The 24,812-nt window shown below is 43.6% G+C and overlaps 1 protein-coding gene across 16 annotated transcripts in view; it reads right to left on the bottom strand.

The window, feature by feature from the left end:
- MSANTD3 (Myb/SANT DNA binding domain containing 3) overlaps window positions 1-24,812 on the bottom strand; it is a 105,216-nt gene that overhangs the window by 13,064 nt on the left and 67,340 nt on the right. For 12 of the 16 annotated variants that reach the window (XM_072152878.1, XM_072152861.1, XM_072152868.1 and 9 more), the window contains one exon: window positions 19,948-20,076. The exons of 2 other annotated variants lie outside the window; for them this stretch is intronic. In XM_072152878.1, the coding sequence (XP_072008979.1) occupies window positions 19,948-20,076 (129 nt within the window). The remainder of the gene's footprint in view (window positions 1-19,947; window positions 20,077-24,812) is intronic. 2 more of the 16 variants (XM_072152869.1, XM_072152876.1) reach the window with 1 other exon arrangement.

Here is a 24,812-nt window from a genome sequence, read left to right as displayed (position 1 = left end):
TCCACCTCGTGGGCACGTCGCACAACAGTCGGTGAGCGGGCAGTTGCAGAGCCACCACCAGGTTACGGCCGTTGTCACACACAACCATGCCTGGCTTCAGGTTCAGCGGTGCCAGCCACAGATCAGTCTGCGCCGTGATGCCCTGTAATAGCTTTTGGGCGGTGTGCCTTTTATCGAATATGGGACGAGGAGGAGGCATAGTAGGCCTGAGAGACCTGGACCGAGGTAGACCCCGCAATTCTCGGCGTCGGCAGAATATGACCAGCCCCAGGGTCAGACTCCACCAAGTTAACCCAATGTGCCGTCAGCGATATATAGTGTCCCTGCCCGGCAGCACACGTCCACGTGTCCGTGGTCAGGTGGACCTTGTCAGAAACGGCGTTGGTCAGGGCACTGATGATGTTGTCTGACACGTGCTGGTGCAGAGCTGGGAAGGCACATCGGGAAAAGTAGTGGCGGCTGGGGACCGAATACCGAGGGGCGGCCGCCGCCATGAGGTTGTGAAAGGCCTCTATCAGCCTATAGGGCAGCATCTCCAGGCTAAGCAGTTTGGAGATGTGGACGTTGAGGGCTTGGGCGTGTGGGTGGGTTGCACTGTACTTCCTCTTGCACTCCAGCGTTTAGGGGAATGGAGAGCTGAACGCTGCACATGGAGACATTGGTGGATGCTATGGAGGATCGTGGAGGCGAAGGTGTGGTTTTCGCACGGGAGGTGTTTGGGCCGGGGTTCTGGGCAGGGGCCTGACTAGCAGAGGCAGCAGGTGACACAGGGGAAGGAGCAGTGGTGTGCCCGGCCGGAGGTGAACGGCCTTGGTTCCATTAAGTGGGGTGTTTAACATTCATATGCCTGCACATACTGGTGGTGGTTAAGCTGGTAGTGGTGGAACCCCTGCTGATCCTGGTGTGGCACAGGTTGCACACCACAGTCCGTCGGTCATCCGGTGTTTCTTTAAAGAACCTCCAGACTTCCAAAAATCTAGCCCTTGCCACGTGAGCTTCACTACGTGAAACATTTGGCGCTGATGCACCAGCTCTGGCCCTGCCTCTCCGTCTGGCCCCACCACTGCCTCTTCAAACCTGTTCTCATCAAGGACTCGCCTCCGTCTCAGAAGCACTGTGTTCACCCGGCCTATCAACCCAGCTTGGGTCTGTCACCTCATCATCCTCCGATCCCTCAGGCTGCTCCCCCCTCGGACTTCCTGCCCTGACAACAACTTCACCACTGTCTGACAACCGTGTCTCCTCATAGTCCGACACCTCTTTACACACTTCTTCCACTACGTCAACAATGTCATCATCACCCACAGACTGCGACCGGTGGAAAACCTGGGCATCGGAAAAGAGCTCAGCAGCAACCGGACAAGTGGTTTGTGACTTTGGGAAGCGTCCAGAAAACAGTTGCCGGTTCAAATGCCAAATTTTCCTGGGAGGGGGCAGACTGGGGGGAAGGAGGCTGAGGTGGAGGAGCTGGAGGAGTGCTGATTTCGGTGACATGGGTGGACTGCGTGGAAGACTGACTGGTGGACAAATGGCTATAAGCATTGTCCGCAATCCACGACATCACCTGTTCGCACTGTTCTGGCCTCAACAGTGCTCTACCACGAGTCCCAGTAACTTGAGACATGAACCTAGGGAGTGTAGCTCTGTGGCGTTCCCCCTGCTCCCTCATCAGCAGGTGGTGTCTCACCCCGCCCAGGACCTCGGCCTCTGACCCCTGCAGTAGTTGGACACCCACGTCCACGCCCTCGTCCTCTACCCCTAGCCCTCGGGTTCAACATTTTCAAAATTAAAGTCTAAACTGTAAATTTTTTTTTAGTTTTTTTTTAGTTTTTTTGTTTAATAAAACGATGCTATCCTATTGCTATGGCTAGTTTCTAACCTACACTGACAGCACACAACTGGATTTTGTGCTGTGCCTGATGACTTTAAGTTATAAAAAAAAAAGAAAAGTAAAAAAAAAAAGAAAAAGCAGACTGTGCCTAATTCAATCAAACCCCTAATAAATTGTCCCACTTAGGTGTTTGAGATGGATCTGTGTGTGTCACTAAGAGCTAAATATAACGTTCGCAAGTCTCCATGAAAATTCGTCACAATATGGTACTAGCTGCACTACTAGTGCCAGCAAGGCCAGCCACAAGCAAACAAAAAAAAAATAAAATATAACGCTATTCTAGCCCTAACAAGGGCTGTTGGGTTCTTGTAGACTGACTCCTGCCTAACAGTATGCTAATATAACAGCCTAACGCTATCCCTGCAGCAGCTCTTTCCCTAATGGCATCCAGACACAGAATGATGGGAGCAGCGCGGGCAGGGGCTAGTCTATTCCAGGGTCACCTGATCAGGCCAGCCAACCACTGCTATCGAGTGTAAGGGTACCACGTCATGGTGGGTGGAGTGCAGAGTCTCCTGGCTTGTGATTGGCCTTTGTTTCTGGCCGCCAAAAATCAAAACGGCGGGAGATGCCATTTTCTCGAGCTGGCGAAGTATTCGTCCGAGCAACGAGCAGTTACGAGTGCGCTAATGCTCGAACGAGCATCAAGCTCGGACGAGTGTGTTCGCTCATCTCTAGTTCTAACCTAAATGAGGCCAAGTATTTTAATAAAATAGCCCCTTTTACCGTAATCTTCTATTGTTGTCCAGACGTTGTTATGTTTGTTATCCCAAAAGCACTTAATTTGTTCGATAATTGCTGCCTTATGATATACAATATCGGGGACTCCCATCCCACCTTTCTCTATTGATGTTATCATTGTTTTTCTATTTATCGCGATGCCTTACCTGCCCATATAAATTTAAAAAACAATTTTTGTAATTGTCTCCAATATTCCAAAGGAAATCTAACTGAATCTAACTAAATCTAATCTACTAAGTTGTATCTTGCGACCCACGAGATGGGTAGTCTGGCAAGTTTATCCAGTTCCCCTGTTAATTTTACCATAAGTTTTTTCATATTTAATTTAATAATCTTTTCAATCGATTAAACCTCCCAAATATTCTATTCCCTTCGTAGGCCAAACAAATTTAAAAGCAGTTTTTATTGCAAGGCTTTCAGTCTTGGAAGTATGAATCGAAATTATTTCAGACTTTTTTTTTTTGTTCGGTTTATAAAGGGAGACCTCCGCATACTCATCTAGAACCTCCCTCAATCTAGACATGGATCTCATTGGATCTGGGCAGATAATGATCACATTGTCTGCATATAATCCGATAGTATAGATACCTGACTTGGTGAGCTGACTATTAGATTAGACAGCAAAATTAAGGGAATTATTACTGAGTTTAGTTGCACCCTAACCAACAAGTGAAGTCACTGAAGAACCCCACAACAACTCTCTGGCCGGAGGGATCTCATCTTCCTAATCGCCCTCTGGTGTCCTCTTGACTGACAGTATCATGATTCAAACATCATACTTACAGGTACGATACCATTTATAGTGCTCTAAGTTGGTAGGGGTTTGTGTGCCAGTAGATGCCCTCTGTAGCATGCACATATGGGGCATCTCAAGGCTATCTGCGGATAGTGTGTTTTTAATGCCACATTTTTTCTTATGGTTTGTCCATTAGATTTTTATGATATTTCTTTTAAAAGTTATATTTTATTTGATCTACCAGTTGTACTCATCTTTAGCTTCACATGGTGGATGTGGCAAGGAACATATGTTGGCAAGGAACATATGTTACCTTCCTTTTTGTACTTTTTGTTCAAACTAAATTGTTCACCAAAAATTGTGTTTTTCAAATCTCTTGAAAATGAAACTTCCTATTAAAACTATAAACCTTTTAACATCCGTAAAATTGGAAACTTATAACAAATTCTGAAAATAAAAAGACAAATGGCAAAAGGTTTCTACTAGAGATGAGCGAGCACTAAAATGCTCGGGTACTCGTTATTCGAGACGAACTTTTCCCGATGCTCGAGTGCTCGTCTCGAATAACGAGCCCCATTGAAGTCAATGGGAGACTCGAGCATTTTTCAAGGGGACCAAGGCTCTGCACAGGGAAGCTTGGCCAAACACCTGGGAACCTCAGAAAAGGATGGAAACACCACGGAAATGGACAGGAAACAGCAGGGGCAGCTTGCATGGATGCCTCTGAGGCTGCTTAAATGCACCATTATGCCAAAATTATGGGCAACAGCATGGCCATGACAGAGTGACAGAATGAAGCAAGATAGCATCTAAAACATCCAATAATTGACCCTGACACTATAGGGGACGGCATGCAGAGGCAGCGGCAGGCTAGAGAGTGGCATGGCGACATACCCTAAATGGACTCAGGCTTCAAACCAATGGGTGGCAGAGAGGAACCAAAGGAGGTGAGCAAGAAGTGCTCAAATAATATCGGTACATGATAAAAGTTTGCCAGTATATTTTGTGGATTACACAGCAGGGTGGTGACAAAGTTAACATGGAAGCCATGAAAACAACCCAAAATTCTGCCTGACACAGCTCGTTTGATAAGGGGACCATGTATGGAGGCAGTGAACTAGTAGTAGATTAAAGGTGCTGCAGTTAAAACTATGTTAGTTGGATCTTGGGATGGAGCTGGCGCTCCGCTTCCAGGCGAGCTTTCGCCAATCCAAGCCCCTGTCTCTAGGCTACTCCCCAAACAGCACTTCTAAAAACCTTTTGTATAAGATCAAGTGTAGTAGCGTTCTTATAAGTTTGGGATATGGCGGGTGAGGGGAATGTAAACAGATGCGCAAGAAGCGCTGAAATAATATCGGTAAATGATAAAAGTTTGCCAGTATATTTTGTGGATTACACAGCAGGGTGGCGACAAAGTTAACAAGTTTGATGTGGAATGCCCTGTAATAGCTCTTGGGCGGTGTGCCTTTTATCGCCTAGGCTCAGCAGTTTGAGCACCGCCTGCTGTCGCTTAGCGACGGCACTGCTGCTGTGCCTAGAGCTACCGACTGATGGCGCCATGGCCACGGATGGTAATTCGGAGGAGGTGGAGGAGGGGTGGGAGGAGGAGGAGGTATACTAGGCCTTTGAGACCTGGACCGAGGTAGGCCCCGCAATCCTCTGCGTCGGCAGTATATGACCAGCCCCAGGGTCAGACTCGGGCCCAGCCTCCACCAAGTTAAGTGTAGTAGCGTTCTTATAAGTTTGGGATATGGCGGGTGAGGGGAATGTAAACAGATGCGCAAGAAGCGCATGATGCGCATGGAGCTGGCGCTCCGCTGCCAGGCGAGCTTTCGCCAATCTAAGCCCCTGTCTCTAGGCTACTCCCCAAACAGCACTTCTAAGAGAACCTTTTGTATAAGATCAAGTGTAGTAGCGTTCTTATAAGTTTAGGATATGGCGGGTGAGGGGAATGTAAACAGATGCGCAAGAAGCGCTGAAATAATATTGGTAAATGATAAAAGTTTGCCAGTATATTTTGTGGATAACACAGCAGGGTGGCGACAAAGTTAACAACTTTGATGTGGAATCCATGAAAACAACCCAAATTTCTGCCTGACACACCTCGTTTGATAAGGGGACGATGTATGGAGGCAGCTATATGGACGACTTTTGGAGGTAGCAATGGAGACAACGTGTGGAGGCTGCTATGGAGACAATTTAATTTGGATAGTGCCTGTATGTGGCAGTCCAAAAAAGTTTTCAAACCAGAGGAGCAGGTAGGTGGCCCTCCAGAAAAATGAAATAGATTGAGTGCCTGTATGTGGCAGTCCAAAAAAGTTTTCAAACCAGAGGAGCAGGTAGGTGGCCCTCCAGAAAAATGAAATAGATTGAGTGCCTGTATGTGGCAGTCCAAAAAAGTTTTCAAACCAGAGGAGCAGGTAGGTGGCGCTCCAGAAAAATGAAATAGATTGAGTGCCTGTATGTGGCAGTCCAAAAAAGTTTTCAAACCAGAGGAGCAGGTAGGTGGCCCTCCAGAAAAATGGAATAGATTGAGTGCCTGTATGTGGCAGTCCAAAAAAGTTTTCAAACCAGAGGAGCAGGTAGGTGGCCCTCCAGAAAAATTGAATGCATAAAGTACTATAGCTAGAGCCAGTGGGCCCTGTCAAAAAATAGCCAGTTTCCTCTGCTTTAGTGTACAAAGAGGAGGAGAAGGAGGAAAATGAGGAGGAGGAGGAGTGGATAAATTATTCAGGTTGAGCTTCCTTCACCTGGTGGAGATTGTAAATTATGAGAAATCCAGGCTTTATTCATCTTAATAAGCGTCAGCCTTTCAGCGCTGTCAGTCGACAGGCGTGTACGCTTATCGGTGATGATGCCACCAGCTGCACTGAAAACCCGCTCGGACAAGACGCTAGCGGCAGGGCAGGCAAGAACCTCCAAGGCGTACAGCGCCAGTTCGTGCCACATGTCCAGCTTTGAAACCCAGTAGTTGTAGGGAGCTGTGTGATCATTTAGGACGATGGTATGGTCAGCTACGTACTCCCTCACCATCTTTCTGTAAAGATCAGCCCTACTCTGCCGAGACTGGGGACAGGTGACAGTGTCTTGCTGGGGTGACATAAAGCTGGCAAAAGCCTTGTAAAGCGTACCCTTGCCAGTGCTGGACAAGCTGCCTGCTCGCCTACTCTCCCTCGCTACTTGTCCCGCAAAACTACGCACTCTGCCGCTAGTGCTGTCAGAAGGGAAATAGTGTTTCAGCTTGTGCACCAGGGCCTGCTGGTATTCATGCATTCTCACACTCCTTTCCTCTCCAGGGATGAGAGTGGAAAGATTTTGCATGTACCGTTGGTCCAGGAGAGTGAATACCCAGTAATCGGTGCTGGAATAAATTCTTTGAACGCGAGGGTCACGGGATAGGCAGCCTAGCATGAAATCTGCCATATGCGCCAGAGTACCAACGCGTAAGAATTCACTCCCCTCACTGGCCTGACTGTCCATTTCCTCCTCCTCCAACTCCTCCAACTCCTCTTCTTCTGCCCATACACGCTGAACAGTGAAGGACTCAACAATGGTGTCCTCTTGTGTCTCGCCAACATTCTCCTCCTCTTCCTCCTCATCCTCCTCCACCTCCACCTCCTCCGATATGCGCTGAGAAACAGACCTGAGGGTGCTTTGGCTATCAACAAGGGAATCTTCTTCCCCCGTCTCTTGTGACAAGCGCAAAGCTTCCGACTTCATGCTGACCAGAGAGTTTTTCAACAGGCCAAGCAGCGGGATGGTGAGGCTGATGATGGCGGCATCGCCACTGACCATCTGTGTTGACTCCTCGAAGTTACTCAGCACCTGACAGATATCAGACATCCACGTCCACTCCTCATTGTAGACTTGAGGAAGCTGACTGACCTGACTACCAGTTCTGGTGGAAGTTGACATCTGGCAGTCTACAATCGTTCTGCGCTGCTGGTAAACTCTGGATAACATGGTTAATGTTGAATTCCATCTCGTGGGCACGTCGCACAACAGTCGGCGAGCGGGCAGTTGGAGGCGGCGCTGCCCTGAGAGTGGCAGCATCTGTGCTGGACTTCCTGAAATGCGCACAGATGCGGCGCACCTTCGTGAGCAAATCAGACAGATTGGGGTATGTCTTGAGGAAACGCTGAACTATCAGATTTAACACATGGGCCAGGCATGGCACATGTGTCAGTCTGCCGAGTTGCAGAGCCGCCACCAGGTTACGGCCGTTGTCACACACAACCATGCCTGGCTTCAGGTTCAGCGGTGCCAGCCACAGATCAGTCTGCGCCGTGATGCCCTGTAATAGTTCTTGGGCGGTGTGCCTTTTATCGCCTAGGCTCAGCAGTTTGAGCACCGCCTGCTGTCGCTTAGCGACGGCACTGCTGCTGTGCCTAGAGCTACCGACTGATGGCGGCATGCCCACGGATGGTAGTTCGGAGGTGGAGGTCGAGGAGGGGTGGGAGGAGGAGGAGGCATAGTAGGCCTGAAAGACCTGGACCGAGGTAGGCCCCGCAATCCTCGGCGACGGCAGTATATGACCAGCCGCAGGGTCAGACTCGGTCCCAGCCTCCACCAAGTTAACCCAATGTGCCGTCAGCGATATATAGTGGCCCTGCCCGGCAGCACTCGTCCACGTGTCCGTGGTCAGGTGGACCTTGTCAGAAACGGCGTTGGTCAGGGTACGGATGATGTTGTCTGACACGTGCTGGTGCAGGGCTGGGACGGCACATCGGGAAAAGTAGTGGCGGCTGGGGACCGAATACCGAGGGGCGGCCGACGCCATGAGGTTGCGAAAGGCCTCGGTCTCTACTAGCCTATAGGGCAGCATCTCCAGGCTAAGCAATCTGGAGATGTGGACATTAAGGGCTTGGGCGTGCGGGTGGGTTGCACTATATTTCCGTTTCCGCTCCAGCGTCTGGGGTATGGAGAGCTGAACGCTGGTGGATGCTGTGGAGGATCGTGGAGGCGACGATGGGGTTTTTGTGCCAGGGTCCTGGGCAGGGGGCTGACTATCAGCTGAAACAGGGGAAGGAGCAGTGGTATGCACGGCCGGAGGTGAACGGGCTTGGTGCCACTGAGTGGGGTGTTTAGCATTCATATGCCTGCGCATACTGGTGGTAGTTAAGCTAGTAGTGGTGGAACCCCTGCTGATCCTGGTTTGGCAAAGGTTGCACACCACAGTCCGTCGGTCATCCGGTGTTTCCTTAAAGAACCTCCAGACTTCTGAAAATCTAGCCCTCGCCGCGGGAGCCCTCGCCACGGGAGCTTCACTACGTGACACATTTGGCGCTGATGCACCTGCTCTGGCCCTGCCTCTCCGTCTGGCCCCACCACTGCCTCTTCCAACCTGTTCTGGTCGAGGACTCTCCTCCGTCTCAGAAGCACTGTGTTCACCCGGCCTCTCAACCCAGCTTGGGTCTGTCACCTCATCATGCTCCGATCCCTCAGTCTGCTCCCCCCTCGGACTTCCTGCCCTGACAACAACTTCACCACTGTCTGACAACCGTGTCTCCTCATCGTCGGATACCTCTTTACACACTTCTTCCACTACGTCAAGAAGGTCATCATCACCCACAGACTGCGACTGGTGGAAAACCTGGGCATCGGAAAATTGCTCAGCAGCAACCGGACAAGTGGTTTGTGACTGTGGGAAGGGTCCAGAAAACAGTTCCTCAGAGTATGCCAGTTCAAATGCCAAATTTTCCAGGGAGGGGGCAGACTGGGGGGGAGGAGGCTGAGGTGCAGGAGCTGGAGGAGTGCCGATTTCGGTGACATGGGTGGACTGCGTGGAAGACTGACTGGTGGACAAATTGCTCGAAGCATTGTCGGCAATCCACGACATCACCTGTTCGCACTGTTCTGGCCTCAACAGTGCTCTACCACGAGTCCCAGTAACTTCAGACATGAACCTAGGGAGTGTAGCTCTGCGGCGTTCCCCTGCTCCTTCATCAGCAGGTGGTGTCTCACCCCGCCCAGGACCACGGCCTCTGACCCCTGCAGTAGTTGGACGCCCACGTCCCCGCCCTCGTCCTCTACCCCTAGCCCTCGGGTTAAACATTTTGAAAATGAAAGTTATAACTTTAATTTTTTTTTACTTTTTTTTAACTTTTTTTTGTGTTTTTTTTGTGTTTTTTAGTTTTTAAAACCAAACAATGCTATCCTATTGCTATGGCTATTTTCTAGCCAAGTATGAAAGCACACTGCTATGCCAGATGAGATGACGCTGAGTTATGAAAAAATAAACTTAAAATAAAAAGGAAATGGCAGACTGTGCCTAATTGAAATCCAACCCCTAATAAATTTTCCCACTTCGGTCTTTGCGATGGATATGTGCGTCACTAAGCGCTAAACACAGCGGTCGCAAGTCTCACTCCAAATTCCTGACAATTGGCTAGTATATGCACTGCAGCAAGGACAGCCACCAGCAGATCAACCAGAAATAAAATATATATAACGCTATTGTAGGCGTAAGTAAGCCGTTTGGATTCTCCTTTGGCTATTTTCTAGCCAAGTATGAAAGCACACTGATGAGATGACGCTGAGTTATGAAAAAATAAACGTAAAATAAAAAGGAAATGGCAGACTGTGCCTAATTGAAATCCAACCCCTAATAAATTTTCCCACTTCGGTCTTTGCGATGGATATGTGCGTCACTAAGCGCTAAACACAGCGGTCGCAAGTCTCACTCCAAATTCCTGACAATTGGCTAGTATATGCACTGCAGCAAGGACAGCCACCAGCAGATCAACCAGAAATAAAATATATATAACGCTATTGTAGGCGTAAGTAAGCCGTTTGGATTCTCCTTTGGCTATTTTCTAGCCAAGTATGAAAGCACACTGATGAGATGACGCTGAGTTATGAAAAAATAAACGTAAAATAAAAAGAAACTGCCAGACTGTGCCTAATTGAAATCAAACCCCTAATAAATTTTCCCACTTTGGTGTTTGAGGTGGATATGTGTGTCACTAAGAGCTAAACACAACGGTAGCAAGTCCCCCTGCAAATTCCTCACAATATGGTACTAGCTGCACTACTAGTGCCAGCATGCCCAGCCACAAGCAAAAAAAAAAAAAAAAAAGTATAACGTTATTGTAGCCCTAAGAAGGGCTGTTGGGTTCTTGTTGAATCACTCCTGCCTAACACTATTCTAATAGAACACCCTAACGCTTTCCCTGACCAGCAGCAGCTCTCTCCCTAGCGGCATCCAGACACAGAATGATCCGAGCAGCGCGGGCAGGGGCTAGTCTATCCCAGGGTCACCTGATCTGGCCAGCCAACCACTGCTATCGACGTGTAAGGGTACCACGTCATGCTGGGTGGAGTGCAGAGTCTCCTGGCTTGTGATTGGCTCTGTTTCTGGCCGCCAAAAAGCAAAACGGCGGGAGCTGCCATTTTCTCGAGCGGGCGAAGTATTCGTCCGAGCAACGAGCAGTTTCGAGTACGCTAATGCTCGAACGAGCATCAAGCTCGGACGAATATGTTCGCTCATCTCTAGTTTCTACCAAAAAAATTAAGGTATGACTTTTTATCTAGAAAGTTTGAAACTTTGAAAATTGTAATTCTTTTAAAATTTTTCCTAAATTATTAATCAGTGAAATGATACCACTAACATAGACTACGATGTCTCACAATTCTTCGTGGGATAGATTCAACCAGGTGCTGGAAGCATTCCTCAGAGATTTTGGTCCATATTGACATGATGGCATCACACAGTGGCCGCAGATTTGTCGGCTGCACAACCATGATGTGAATCTCCTGTTCCACCACATCCCAAAGATGCTCTATTGGATTGAGATCTGATGACTGTGGAGGCCATTTGAGTACAGTGAACTCATTGTCATGTTCAAGAAACCAGTCTGAGATGATTCCAGCTTTATGACATGGCGCATTATCCTGCTGAAAGTAGCCATCAGATGTTGGGTACATTGTGGTCATAAAGGGATGGACATGGTCAGCAACAATACTCAGGTAGGCTGTGGCGTTGCAACGATGCTCAATTGGTACCAAGGGGCCCAAAGAGTGACAAGAAAATATTCCCCACACCATGACACCACCACCACCAGCCTGAACTGTTGATACAAGGATGGATGGATCCATGCTTTCATGTTGTTGACGCCAAATTCTGACTCTACCATCCGAATGTCGCAGCAGAAATCGAGAGAGCTTGTGCAAATTGTAGCCTCAGTTTCCTGTTCTTAGCTGAAAGGAGTGGCACCCGGTGTGGTCTTCTGCTGGGTGTAGCCCATCTGCCTCAAAGTTCGACGTACTGTGCGTTCAGAGATGCTCTTCTGCCTACCTTGGTTGTAACGGGTGGCGATTTGAGTCACTGTTGCCTTTCTATCAGCTCGAACCAGTCTGCCCATTCTCCTCTGACCTCTGGCATCAACAAGGCATTTCCGCCCACAGAACTGCCGCTCACTGGATGTTTTTTCTTTTTTGGACCATTCTCTGTAAACCCTAGAGATGGTTGTGCGTGAAAATCCCAGTAGATCAGCAGTTTCTGAAATACTCAGACCAGCCCTTCTGGCACCAACAAACATGCCACGTTCAAAGGCACTCAAATCACCTTTCTTCCCCATACTGATGCTCGTTTTGAACTGCAGGAGATTGTCTTGACCATGTCTACATGCCTAAATGCACTGAGTTGCTGCCATGTGATTGGCTGATTAGAAATTAAGTGTTAACGAGCAGTTGGACAGGTGTACCTAATAAAGTGGCTGGTGAGTGTATGTTAAGGTGTTGAAAAGTTATTATTACAGAAAGAGACACTGGTCAAGTTTTTGTAAAAAAGGGCTCATCCTTAATGTACAAACAGGCTGTGTCCTTACCCCTTAAGGATGCAGCCATTTTATAGCTTAAGGCTCAGCCCCATTTTTTGGATTCTGACTTGCATCGCTTTATATGGTTATAACTTTTGAACACTGTTACTTATCAAAGCGATTCTGAGATTGTTTTTTTTCCCCACATGTTGTTAATTTTGGCTGACAAGTTTATTTACAAAAAAAAAGAAAAAATTATGAATTTTATGAATTGCCATTTTCGAAATTCAAAATCATTGTGTTTTCAGGCAAATAGATTAACCACCTAAATAAGTTACTGAATAACATTTCCAATATGTCTACTTTACATTTTCATATTTTTTTAAATGTCAGAATAATTTATTTTGATGTCACGTGGCTTATAAATCGAATATATAATCAGCCCATTTTCAAATCTGCACCCCTTAAACTATCAGAAACAGCTTTTAGGAAGATTGTTAACCCCTTGAGATCTTCATCTTCAGATCAAATCAAAATGGAGGTGAAATTTATAATGGTCTAATTTTGTAGGTTATACGCTCATCTAGCCCTAAAATTTACACATATTCAAAAGATAAAGAGAAAACCCATCTTACAATTTGCTCTGCACATGTGGGGGTTACTTGTTTTATGCCAAGATTTTAGTTTTCCCGTTGCTACCTTTCATAGACTATAAAATTTTCGCTTTTTTGTTATTGGCATTTTATTTTTTTGCGGGATGAGATGCTTTTTCCAGTGTTACCAGTTTGGGGATTTTATCTCCTATTGTTGAAAATTTTGGAACTTTTTTGAGGCCAGGAGTAGTGCCCTCTGGATTTTTTACTTTGGTGTTCATGGTATCACCTAATAACCATGTTATCTTTATTCTATGGTTCAATATGATTACGGGGATACCATACATGAATATTTTTTCATATGTTTTACTAAATTTGTCAAATAAAACCCTAATGTGGGAAAAATCTATCATTTTTGCATTGCCGTCTTCCAAGTGGCATAACATTTTTAATTTTTTGGCTATGGACAAAGTTGATGGCTTGTTTTTTTGCGGGTCATGTTGTACTTTTCAACAGCATCATACTGGAGTACATATGTTTTTAAATCACTTTTTATAGCATTTTTTGTGGGATTGTATAGGTAAAAGTCATAATTTTCATAATCACCCATTTTATTTTAATGGCGTTCATCGTGCGGGTTCAATAATAATTTACTTTTATTCTACAGGTTGTTACGGAAGCTGTGATACAATATACGTGGGGTTTGAGTTATGATTAAGACTTTTTGTGGTCTATATGTCTCTTTAAATGTTATGGGGCTTATGGGCATTTTTATTGATTTATTACTTTATTATTGAATAACTTTTTTTTTTTTTTTACTATTTCCACCATGGGACATGAGCAAGTAATCATCTGATTGTATTGTACTGATGTATTGCCGGGTATTAACAGTGTCAGTTTGTAGACATGCATAGGCTGACACTGTGCCTTTAAGATGACGTCACAGACGCTATTTTTCAAACAGTGCCTACAGGCAACTCTGGGGTCCTGATCGGACCCCAGGGCTGCCATAGCAACTATCGGCGCCCCACCAAAGGCAGGTTACATGCCGTGGTCGGAGTGACGGGTGTTACACTGAGGTGTAGGCTATTAGTTACAGGCGGCACCCCGTGTATCAGGATGCCGGTTCGGCTCAGATCTCGAGCTGAACAGGCATCAGCTCTGTACATGAAAATTTAAAAAGTTAAAAGATTTTTGATGGTGGGGACTGAAAAATAGAAATGAAGAAACAAGAATGTTTTTCACAAACATTTTTTTTTTCCATTAGCATAGATACTGTTTCAGGGCGCAAACACCAGCATGTAACTATGCTTTATTTAAAACCACGAATCCATTTGGTTGTATCCAAAGTCTTCAAGGAAATAAGAGATTGAAAGCCAGAAATGCTTCATATGAACCCTCAGAAGGGAAATCAACCACATGCTCTAGTGGTTTATGACCCGAGCATACTTACATGCTGGCGTGTGCCCCCTGAAACAGTAATTGCTCTTCATTTAGCTGTGAATGGCTTTTTTTTTTTTTTTTGTCAAAAAGTAAGTAAAAAATAAGTAAATGAGTCTCGGGGCCTCCTATGTATGTCACGTCGACGTGTGCTAATAATTCATGCCCTCCTTCATTCATGCGGGCTATGGCCTTCCCTGCCGATGACAGCTGAGGTTTATTTGCATATTTAAAAAATCATTTTAATATCCTTTAAAGGAAATCTACCACCAAGATAAAGTATTACACACTAAGAGCCCTTAAATGCTAGTATGTGGCCCCTCTGACAGGATCCAATTTTTTACAGAAAAAGGGATTTTAAAAATATGCAAACGAGCTCTATGGAGCCTGGAACCCCTTTATTACCTTGTTTTTACAAAAAAATAAATGTAAATGAGTCTAAGAAGCTAACAGAAGAGCAGATCCTGCCAGAGGGGGGCACACATCTGCATCCTAGTGGTAGATTTCCTTTAACACACGGGTGTCAAACACAAGGCCTACTAAAATGACATTTGAGCCCTTTTAAGGCAACCATAAGGCTGATGTGGCCCCCAGTGAAAAATTAGTTAACACCCCTGCTTTAACAGCTACATAAAGAATGTATCCTGTTTCAGGAGGCACACACTGGTGTGTAAATATGCTTAGGTTAAAACTACTAATCCATGTGTTCAATTTTCCTTAAAGGACATCTACCACCAGTATGAAAAACTGTATGCAAATGAGCTGCTAAGAGACTGGAGACAGAGGGTTCAGAAGAAGCATTTGAGCCTTACAAAAAACCTCAATAAGAGGGTGTGATGAAAATATAGGAAAATACATATACCTGGAGGAGGGGGCTATGGTGTCATTAACTCTTCAGGATGTATAGACTCAAAAGATTTCCTAAAGCGTGCTGGCACCGACTGTTTCAAAAGCTTTTCTTCCACTTTCAGGCAAAAGGTCATATAATCCCAGATCAATATGTCAGTTAAGGACATTAATAGAGTTATAATCCATCAAAACCCAAGGCCAGATACATTTTTGGAATCTGGATAGCCAGGCTAACGCTAACGTTTAACTAGGTTCTAGCATTCTTGGACACAGAGATCTAAATATCTCTAAATGGGAGCATAGAAAATCTATCATGTCTGGTATCAATGTGATCCAGGGATTTAGCTGAATCCAATGAGACTAGAATTATTTTCATGATTTTGCATTTAGTTGGACCATCAATTATTTTTCAACAGGAAAATGATGCCAAACACACCTCCAGGCTGTGTAGGGGCTATTTAACAAAGAAGGAGAGTGATGGGATACTACGCCAGATGATCTGGCCTCCACAGTCACCAGATCTGAACCCAATCGAGATTTTTGGGGTGAGCTGGACAGCAGAGTGGAGGCAAAAGGACCAACAAGTGCTAAGCATCTCTTGGTCCTTCAAGACTGTTGGAAGACCAGTTCAGGTGACTACCTCTTGAAGCTCATCAAGATAATGCCAAGAGTGTGCAGAGCAGTAATCAAAGCAAAAGGTGGCTACTTTGAAGAATCTAGAATATAAGACATATTTTCAGTTGTCACACTTTTTTTGTTAAAGGAAACCTACCATTTGATTTGGTGCATTATGAAGCAAACATACCTTGATAATGCTGTAGCTACACTGATGCAGGATTAAATCCTGGTTAATCCCTGTGCTGAGTGGTTTTGCGGATAAAACTGATATAGCATTATGATAATGAAGCTGTCATGCTTCTATGGCTCCTTCAGCGCTTGTCCTAGCTTGTGACTTTTTCTCTGCAGGAGAATATGTTGCAATCACTGTTCTCCCTGCAAGACAGAATAATCAATTGCTGCACCATCCTCCAGCTGCTGTGAATGACTGATCCAGCTCAGGTTGATTAATCATGCTTAACTAACCTAGATTTGTAATTACAAGCTCCGTGATCTAGGCAGCTATGCTGACCGGGTTTTCCCAAGGTCCTGAATGTTTTATAATTTGTTTTTTCAGCAAAACCACTCAGCTCAGGGGTTAACCAAGATATGATCCTGCATAAGTGTAGCTACAGAATTCTCAAGGTATGTTTGCTTCATAGTGCATCAAATCAAATGGTAGGTTTCCTTTAAGTGTATAATCCCACATGTGTTAATTCATAGTTTTGATGCCTTCAGTGTGAATATACATTTTTCTATAGGCATGAAAATACAGAAAACTCTTTGAATGAGAAGGTGTGTCCAAACTTTTGGTCTGTACGGTGGATGCATTGTGTGTACTGTGTGCCCTTAAATATATTAAATATAAAATTTATATAAAATCTCCACGTCCGTGTCTCAGTTATACATGCTACCAGATTGGCTCCTCACTCATTATAACCATGTTACGGGCTGGGCTTATATCAAATGTGAGCTGGGGACTGCCTACTGGGCTAATAATGTTCTGTTTTATTGAGGCTAGTGAAAGGGGTCTTTGAGCAGTTATGAGATAGTGTTGTACCATATAAAGAGGTTGTGTGGACAACTCTATCTCACTTCCTGCGTCTCCCAGAACCCATGCTTTCAGGAAGTGTCTATAAAACGATAAATAATTGACCTTGTGTACCAGAAAAGCCACGTTTCGTCACAGAGGGGTAAAAATCAACTCGATTTAACAGAGTTATCTACAAAAATTACATGAACGCAAATCCCAAAAAATTTAGAAACACACAAATGCAAACAGTAAAATGTGTTATATGTATAATGAAAACATTATAAAAGTTTCTTGTATACTTCTTGTATCAACAAATCACGGTTTTCTAAATCTCTGCTTGGTGTTATTCAGTAGAAAGCTTCACTTGCAGTGGATAAAAATCTGGCCCAGATTTGAAACCCTGTGATGTTAATGGATTTTTTTCCAATTTACATTTGTTTTTCGCTCCCACTGTATTTCTTTGTAATAAATTGTACTTCCTTGTGACAGTATTTGATATTCCATGTCATGTACTGGGAAGCTGGAAAAAAATTCCAAAAACTGTGGCATTGACAAAAAAAAAAAAAAACAACACATGAAAACACACTGGGATCGCCTGGATTTGTTTCTACAGCTTTTACTGTGTGCTATAATAAAGAATAAATGGTTTTATTTGGTTTAAATAGAATTTGTTAAAAAAATTCAAAAGAACTGCCCCCCCCCCCCCCCCCACAAATGATTTTTTTTTTATCAACATGCCAGAGAGTATTGGAACCTGTTATCATATAAGAATAACCTAACTGGTGACAGGTTCCATTTTAAAAAGGGTTATAGTTTATTTGAACAAAAAAATGCCATTGATAGTTATGACCAATCCAAGAATGAACGTTGGGCACAACAGATCTGTTACAAGGTGTGGGAGTTGGACTTCTGGAGGGAAATGTTTCTGATTCTCAATTTTTAGTCAAGAAGAAATCTGTCCCTTGTTAAGGCCATCTGCACACGCTGTGGATTGTCATGCGGAAAACCTGCATCCAATATACATGTTTTTTTATGCAGATTTTACTTATTCCCCATCCCTTCAGGCTGAGCAAAATCTATATGAATTTGATGCAGATTTTCACTCTCCCATAGACTTCAAAGTAAAGAAAATGCACACAAAAATCTGTGACAAAGTAACATATGATCATCATTTTATTTCCTGCACCTATCAACAATTTGCATTGTCTACATTAGTTTTCAATATGACATTCACTTTAACTGATTCGCGACCACCCGCTGTGTATTCACGGCGGCGGTCGGGTCCCGCTGCATGGAGGGGGCTCACGGGCTGAGCCCTCTCCATAGCCGGTAAGTCTTTGCTGCATATTGCAGCAAAGACTTACCGGTAACACCCGCGATTGGTGCTAGAACCAATCGCGGGTGTTATCACAGCGATGGCTGCCAGCAAAGCTGCTGGCAGCCTCAAAAAGATAGCAGCGCCGCCATCTTGCCTGGGATCGTCGCTCCCCGTGACGTAATCGGGGAGCGGCAATCTGTCTCCATGGTCACCATTGAGACGGATCGCCGCTCCCGATTTCGTTTTATCCCCTTCATCACAATGTGTTGAATGCACATTGTAATGAATGAGGAGGAAAATCCCCATATACTGCTGTACTGATAGGATCGATCAGACAACCTATGGTTAAAGTATCCTAGGGAGTCTGAAAAGTAGTATAAAGGAAAAAAAAAAAAAAGTAAAAAAAAAAAAAAATCACCCCCTTTCCCTAGAACTGACATAAATATAAATAAACAGTAAAAATCATAAACACATTAGGTATCGACGCATCCGAAAATGCCCGATCTATCAAAACATTTTAATGGTGTTTCAATGCGTTTAACCCTGTAACGGAAAATAGCGCCCAAAGTAGAAAATGGCACTTTTTTGCCATTTTGAAAAATATTAAAAAATCTGTAAAAAGTGATCAAAAGGTCATAGAGTCCAAAAAATTATATCATTGAAGATATTTTCAAAATGTCGCAAAAAATGACACCACCCACAGCTCCGTACACCAAAGTATAAAAAAGTTATTAGTGCCAGAAGATGGCAAGATCAAAAAAATAATTTTTGTACAGGAGGTTTTAATTTTTGTAAATGTATGAAAACATAAAACCTATACAAATTTGGTATCCCCTTAATCGTACCCAAAGAATAAAGCAGATGTGTCATTTGGGGTGCTCAGTGAAAGGCGTAATATCCAAGCCCACAAGAAAATGGCGCAAATGCATTTTTTTCATCATTTTCACTGCATTTGGAATTTTTTTCCCGCTTCCAAGTACATGGCATGGAATATTTAATACCATCAGTATGAAGTGCAATTTGTTATGTAGAAAACAAGCCCAGCTCTTTACGTGTAAAAGTAAAAAAGTTATAGATTTTAGAAGGTGGGGAGTGAAAAATGGACATGAAAAAACAGGAAAGGGCCTTAACCGGTTAATGGTGATGTACTATACAGGCAGTCCCCGGGTTACATACAAGATAGGGTCTGTAGGTTTGTTCTTAAGTTGAGTTTGTATGTAAATCGGAACTGTATATTTTATCATTGTAATCCCAGCCAGAACTTTTTTGGTCTCTGTGACAATTGGATTTTAAAAATATTAACACTAAAGCTTCATTACAGACACCTGTGATAACTGTTATAGCTGTTTATTGTAGCTTAGGACTAAAGTAAAATAAATTACCAATATCCAGAGGTCCGTTTGTAACTATGGGTCGTATGTAAGTCGAGTGTTCTTAAGTAGGGGACCGCCTGTACTGCAGATTTTTTAAAGCAAAATCTGCTAGGTATCTGCAATGTGTGCAGTTAGCCTTAGGGTTGATTGTGTCCGTCCTAGAGGGGGTTTTGCCCCTTTCTCTGGATCAACACTAGAAAAATAAGTTGGACTTGGTGGAATGGTGTCTATTTAAACTTTTTTTTTTTAACTACTGGTATATAAAATGTCAGAAACATGGCTGAAGATGTAAACTTTAAGATGACACAAGATAAAGCCTATGTATTGAAAGATACAGGAGAGTATTGCTTTTTAATTATCTGAAAAATAAAGATTTTTTTTTTTTTAATTTACCTTATTAGTTGTTGGCTGCATCTTATCTATATGATGAAGCCGTAAAAAAGTAATATATTAAATAAATCCTTCACAAAGAACACTGAAATCAGCCTATCAATTGTACAGTATTTGGAGTTAAACTTATACTACTCTGTGAGGAGATAAGAAACCTCGAATTTCAAAAAATAAAAATAACATTTTTTTTTAAGCCCAGATCTGTACATTTATTCTGGTAGCATTACCCTTTTTTATACTGTTGGGGGAAGCTCCCTCTGCACAAACTGAGTCAGGTACAGACACGTTCCTTATTGGTTCTGTCTGGATCTTACCCTGTTCATCAATGAGGATTTCTAGGTCTCCTTTGTGGAAAGCTAAAGAATAGTAAAGACACACAAGAAAAAATAATAAATGTACTAATATAATATTATTGTTCTAAAAAAGCTTTTTGCTCAAAATGTAGTTTTATTAATAGTGCTTCAGAGATCTTGGATATATAATACTTTATCTACACAAATGTATAATTTTATACTCTTTTGGGATGGGACAGAAGGGAAAATTATTAACATTTTCAGTCTTTAACCCTTAATGTACAGTCATGGCCAAAAGTTTTGAGAATGAAACAAATATATTTTCACATGAACTGTTGCCCTCTGGTTTTATGTGTGTTTGTCAGATGTTTTTATCACATACAGAAATACAAGTCCAATCATATTATGAGTAACAAAAGCTTTTATTGACAGTTAGAATGAGTTAATGCAGCAAGTCAATATTTGCAGTTTTTACCCTTCTTCAGGACCTTTGCAATTCCCCCTGGCTCTCAATCAACTTCTGGACCAAATCCTGACTGATAGCAGTCCATGCTTGCACTATTAATGCTTGCATTTTGTCACAATTTGTTGCTTTTTGTTTGTCCACCCGTCTCTTGATGATTGACCTCAAGTTCTCAATGGGATTAAGATCTGGGGAATTTCCAGGCTATGGATCCAAAATCTCTATGTTTTGTTCCCTGAGCCATTTAGTTATGACCTTTGCTTTATAGCAAGGTGCTCCATCATGCTGGAAAAGGCATTGTTGATCACCAGACTGCTCTTGGACGGTTGGGAGAAGTTGCTCTTGGTGGACATTCTGGTACCATTCTTTATTCATGGATGTGTTTTTAGGCAAGACTGTGACAGAGCCGATTCCCTTGGCTGAGAAGCAACACATGAATAGTTGCAGGATGCTTTACAGTTGGCATGAGACAAGACTGGTGGTATGGCTCACCTTGTCTTCTCCGAACAAGCTGTTTTCCAGATGTTCCAAACAATTAGAAAGGGGATTCATCAGAGAAAATGACTTTACCCCAAGTTTTCAGCAGTCCACTGAAAACTGGGGTCCACTGATGTTTTTTCAGGAGATAATTGGTTCCTTTCTGCCCTCCTTGACACCAGGCCTTGCTGCAAGAGTCTCCGCCTCACAGTGCATGCAGATGCATTCACACCTGCCCGCTGCCATTCCTGAGCAAGCTCTGCACTGCTGGTAGCCCGATCCTGAAGCTGAAACACTTTTAAGAGACGGTCCTGGAGTTTGCTGTTTCTTCTTGGGCACCCTCTAACCTTTTTAGGCAACAATGGAACCTATCTCCTTAATTCCTTGATGATGCAATAGATTGTTGACTGAGGTGCAATGTTTCTAGCTGCGATACTCTTCCCTGTTAGGCCAGTTTTGTGCAGTGCAATGATGACTGCACGTATTTCTTTAGAGATAACCATGGTTAACAGAAGAGAAACAATGATGCCAAGCAACAACCTCCTTTTTAAGTGTCCAGTGGTGTGATTCTTACCGTATATACTCGTGTATAAGCCGAGTTTTTCAGCACAAAAAATGTGCTGAAAAACTTCCCCTCGGCTTGCACACGAGTCTATTACAAAAATTACCCACTCAAAAAAAATAAACTTAAATACTCACCCTCCGATGTCAGCGCGGCTCCCCGATGTCGGCGCGTCCTGTCTTCTTTCTTCTCCGCGGCTGCTCTTCTCTCTTCTGTCATGGACGCGGCCATATTTTCTTAGTGGCCGCGCATACTATGACGTCAGCAGCGGCCGCGTCATAGTATGCGCATGCTAGAAGAAAACATGGCCGCGTCCATGCCGGAAGAAAGAAGAGGAGCCGCGGAGAAGAAAGGAGACAGGACGTGCCGACATCGGTAAGCCGCGCTAACATTGGAGGGTGAGTATTTAAGTTTATTTTTTTTTAAGGGCCATGGGGGCAGGCTGTATACTACTAGGGGCTGGCTGTATACTACTAGGGGCTGGCTGTATACTACTAGGGGCTGGCTGTATACTACTAGGGGCTGGCTGTATACTACTAGGGGCTGGCTGTATACTACTAGGGGCAGGCTGTATACTACTGAGGGCTGGCAGGCTGTATACTACTGGGGGAGTTTGACCAATGCATTTCCCACCCTCGGCTTATACTCGAGTGAGTAGTTTTTCCCAGTTTTTGATGGTAAAATTAGGGGTCTCGGGTTATAGTCGGGTCAGCTTATACTAGAGTATATACGGTACTTAATCATGACAGATTGATCTCCAGCCCTGTCCTCATCAACACCCACACCTGTGTTAATGGAGCAATCACTGAAACGATGTTAGCTGCTCCTTTTAAGTTGAAAGGTGTTTTAGGGAAAAAGTTCATTTTCTAGGCAAATATTGACTTTGCAATTAATTGCTATTAAGCTGGTCACTCTTTCTAACATTCTGGAGTATATGCAAATTATGCCATTATAAAACCTGATGCAGTAGACATTGTAAAAATTAACATTTGTATCATTCTCAAAACTTTTGCCCATGACTGTACTATTACCACCCAGAAGGGTTGGGCAACAAATCCAATCAACAAGGTAGATGAGCCCTCTGATACACAACTGGAACTTTGGAAATAAGCCAAAAGCGCTAAAATCCCCATGTGTCAGAAAAAAATATAGGAAAAAAATATTGGTAAAATCATCATTTACTGTGAAAATTATTGGCAGTAATAATTTTGAGAAGTTTTTGAGATTTGTTCAGATTTAATCTAGAGTTGTAATTGCATACATCAGTCACAATAAACTATTACAAATTTGACCTTTCGGGCCTAGTCCCAAACTATAACGTGATAGGTAGCACAGGATATATAAAATAGTAGTCTACTTTTCTAATATTCATCACTACAAAAGGTGTGGTGCTCTCTAGCCCATTTTAACATATGGTAGCTAAATGTTTTAGTATGAAGTACATTGTCATACAGACCTAATGGCTGATCCAGTTATACATATCTTACAGTATTTCTCAATTAGAGATTGCGGTCTCTTTAAAGGTCACCATTATCCCAATTTTAGTTTATATTTTAACCCCTTAACACCGAAGCCACTTTACAGATGTATTACACTGGGTTATGTAACACACTGAGCATGCTGTGCTAGGAGGCAGGACCAGGCTCTCGGACAAGATCACGAGGCCCCCGGCTGCCATCCGAGCAGCGGACCCCCCGGTAAGTGCCCCGTTGGGGGGGAAGGGGGAATCCGATGTCGGGAAGGGGTTAAAGGAAACCTACCATTTGATGCATTATGAAGCAAACATACCTTGAGAATACTGTAACTACACTGATGCAGAATCCTATCTTGGTTAATCCCTGTGCTGAGTGGTTTTGGTGATAAAACAGATATAACATTATGATAATGAAGCTCTGTCCCTTCTATGGCTCCTTTAGTGCTTGCTTCCACGCTTCTCCTAGCATGTGAGTTTTTCTCTGTGTTGATCGAGGCAGCCATGCTGTCCCAGCTTTCCCAAAGTCCTGAATGTTATAAGTGTTTTTTAAGCAAAACCACTCTGCTCACGGATTAACCAAGATATGATCCTGCATCAGTGTAGCTACAGCATTCTCAAGGCATGTTTGCTTCATCATGCATCAAATCAAATGGTAGGTTTCCTTTAAATGTTGCTGTTTGAAAGGGTATCTAGCATCAGAATCAAGGATTCTAAATCGATCACACAGACATACAGCTGCTTTCCCCCTATGGAAGGATCTGTTCTTCCTTTAGCTTCTTATTCCCTGGATTTTACTTTATATTTATACATTATATATATATGGTAGGTTTTATGTTTTCGTACAAAAAAAAAATTAAAACCTGTATAAAAAAAAAATTCTTCATTTTGCGGCACTAATAACTTTTTCATACTTAGGTGTACAGAACTGTGGGTGGTGTCATTTTTTGCAACTTGATAACCTTATTTTGATTTTAAGGACTGTATGCCCTTTTGATCACTTTTTATAGAAATTTTTTTCTATTTTTCAAAAAAGTTTCATTTGGGCGCTATTTTCCGTTACAGGGTAAAATGCCTGGAAAAAAAACGTTAATACCGTATATATATGAGAGTATAAGCAGAGTTTTTCAGCACAAAAATTGTGCTGAAAAAACCCTAACTCAGCTTATACTCCAGTCAAGAAAGAAAAAAACAAAAAGTGTTCTCCCCTTCCGACGCCCCCGCCCCCCCCCCCCCTCGAAAGGGCCTCTTCTAACCACCCGGGCCCCGGGAATCGGCTCAGTGTCACCGCGGCTCAGTGTCACCGGCATCGGCACACACTATGATGTCAGCGAGCGGCTAACAACATGGTGCCTGCGACAGACCACGTGGGGACACTGAGCCGATGCCGGAGCTTTGATGTATATAAGAGGATCTCCTGGGGGAGGGGCTTCGGAAGTTGAGTACACTTTTTGTTTTTTTCCTACAGGCATTATATTAGGGGCACGGGCTGCAGGCTATATATACAGGGGTTGGCTATATATACAGGGGTTGGCTATATACTGAGGGGCGGTGACCAATGCATTTCCCACCCTAGGCTTATACTTGCGTCAATAGGTTTTTATTTAATAGTGGTATATTATATTCGAGTATATACAGTATATTTTGATAGCTCAGACATTTTGGGACACAGCGATACCTAACATATTTACATATTTAACATAAATATTTTTACTGTTTATTTATATTTATAGCAGTTTTAGGGAAAGGGGGGTGATTTACCGTATATATTCCGGCGTAAAAGACGACTTTTGAAGACAGAAAAATCTTCTGTCTAGTCTGGGGTC

The sequence above is a fragment of the Engystomops pustulosus genome, chromosome 5 (assembly GCF_040894005.1).
Source record: "Engystomops pustulosus chromosome 5, aEngPut4.maternal, whole genome shotgun sequence".
Lineage (NCBI taxonomy): Eukaryota > Metazoa > Chordata > Amphibia > Anura > Leptodactylidae > Engystomops > Engystomops pustulosus.
This window is presented reverse-complemented; position numbering and strand designations above follow the sequence as displayed.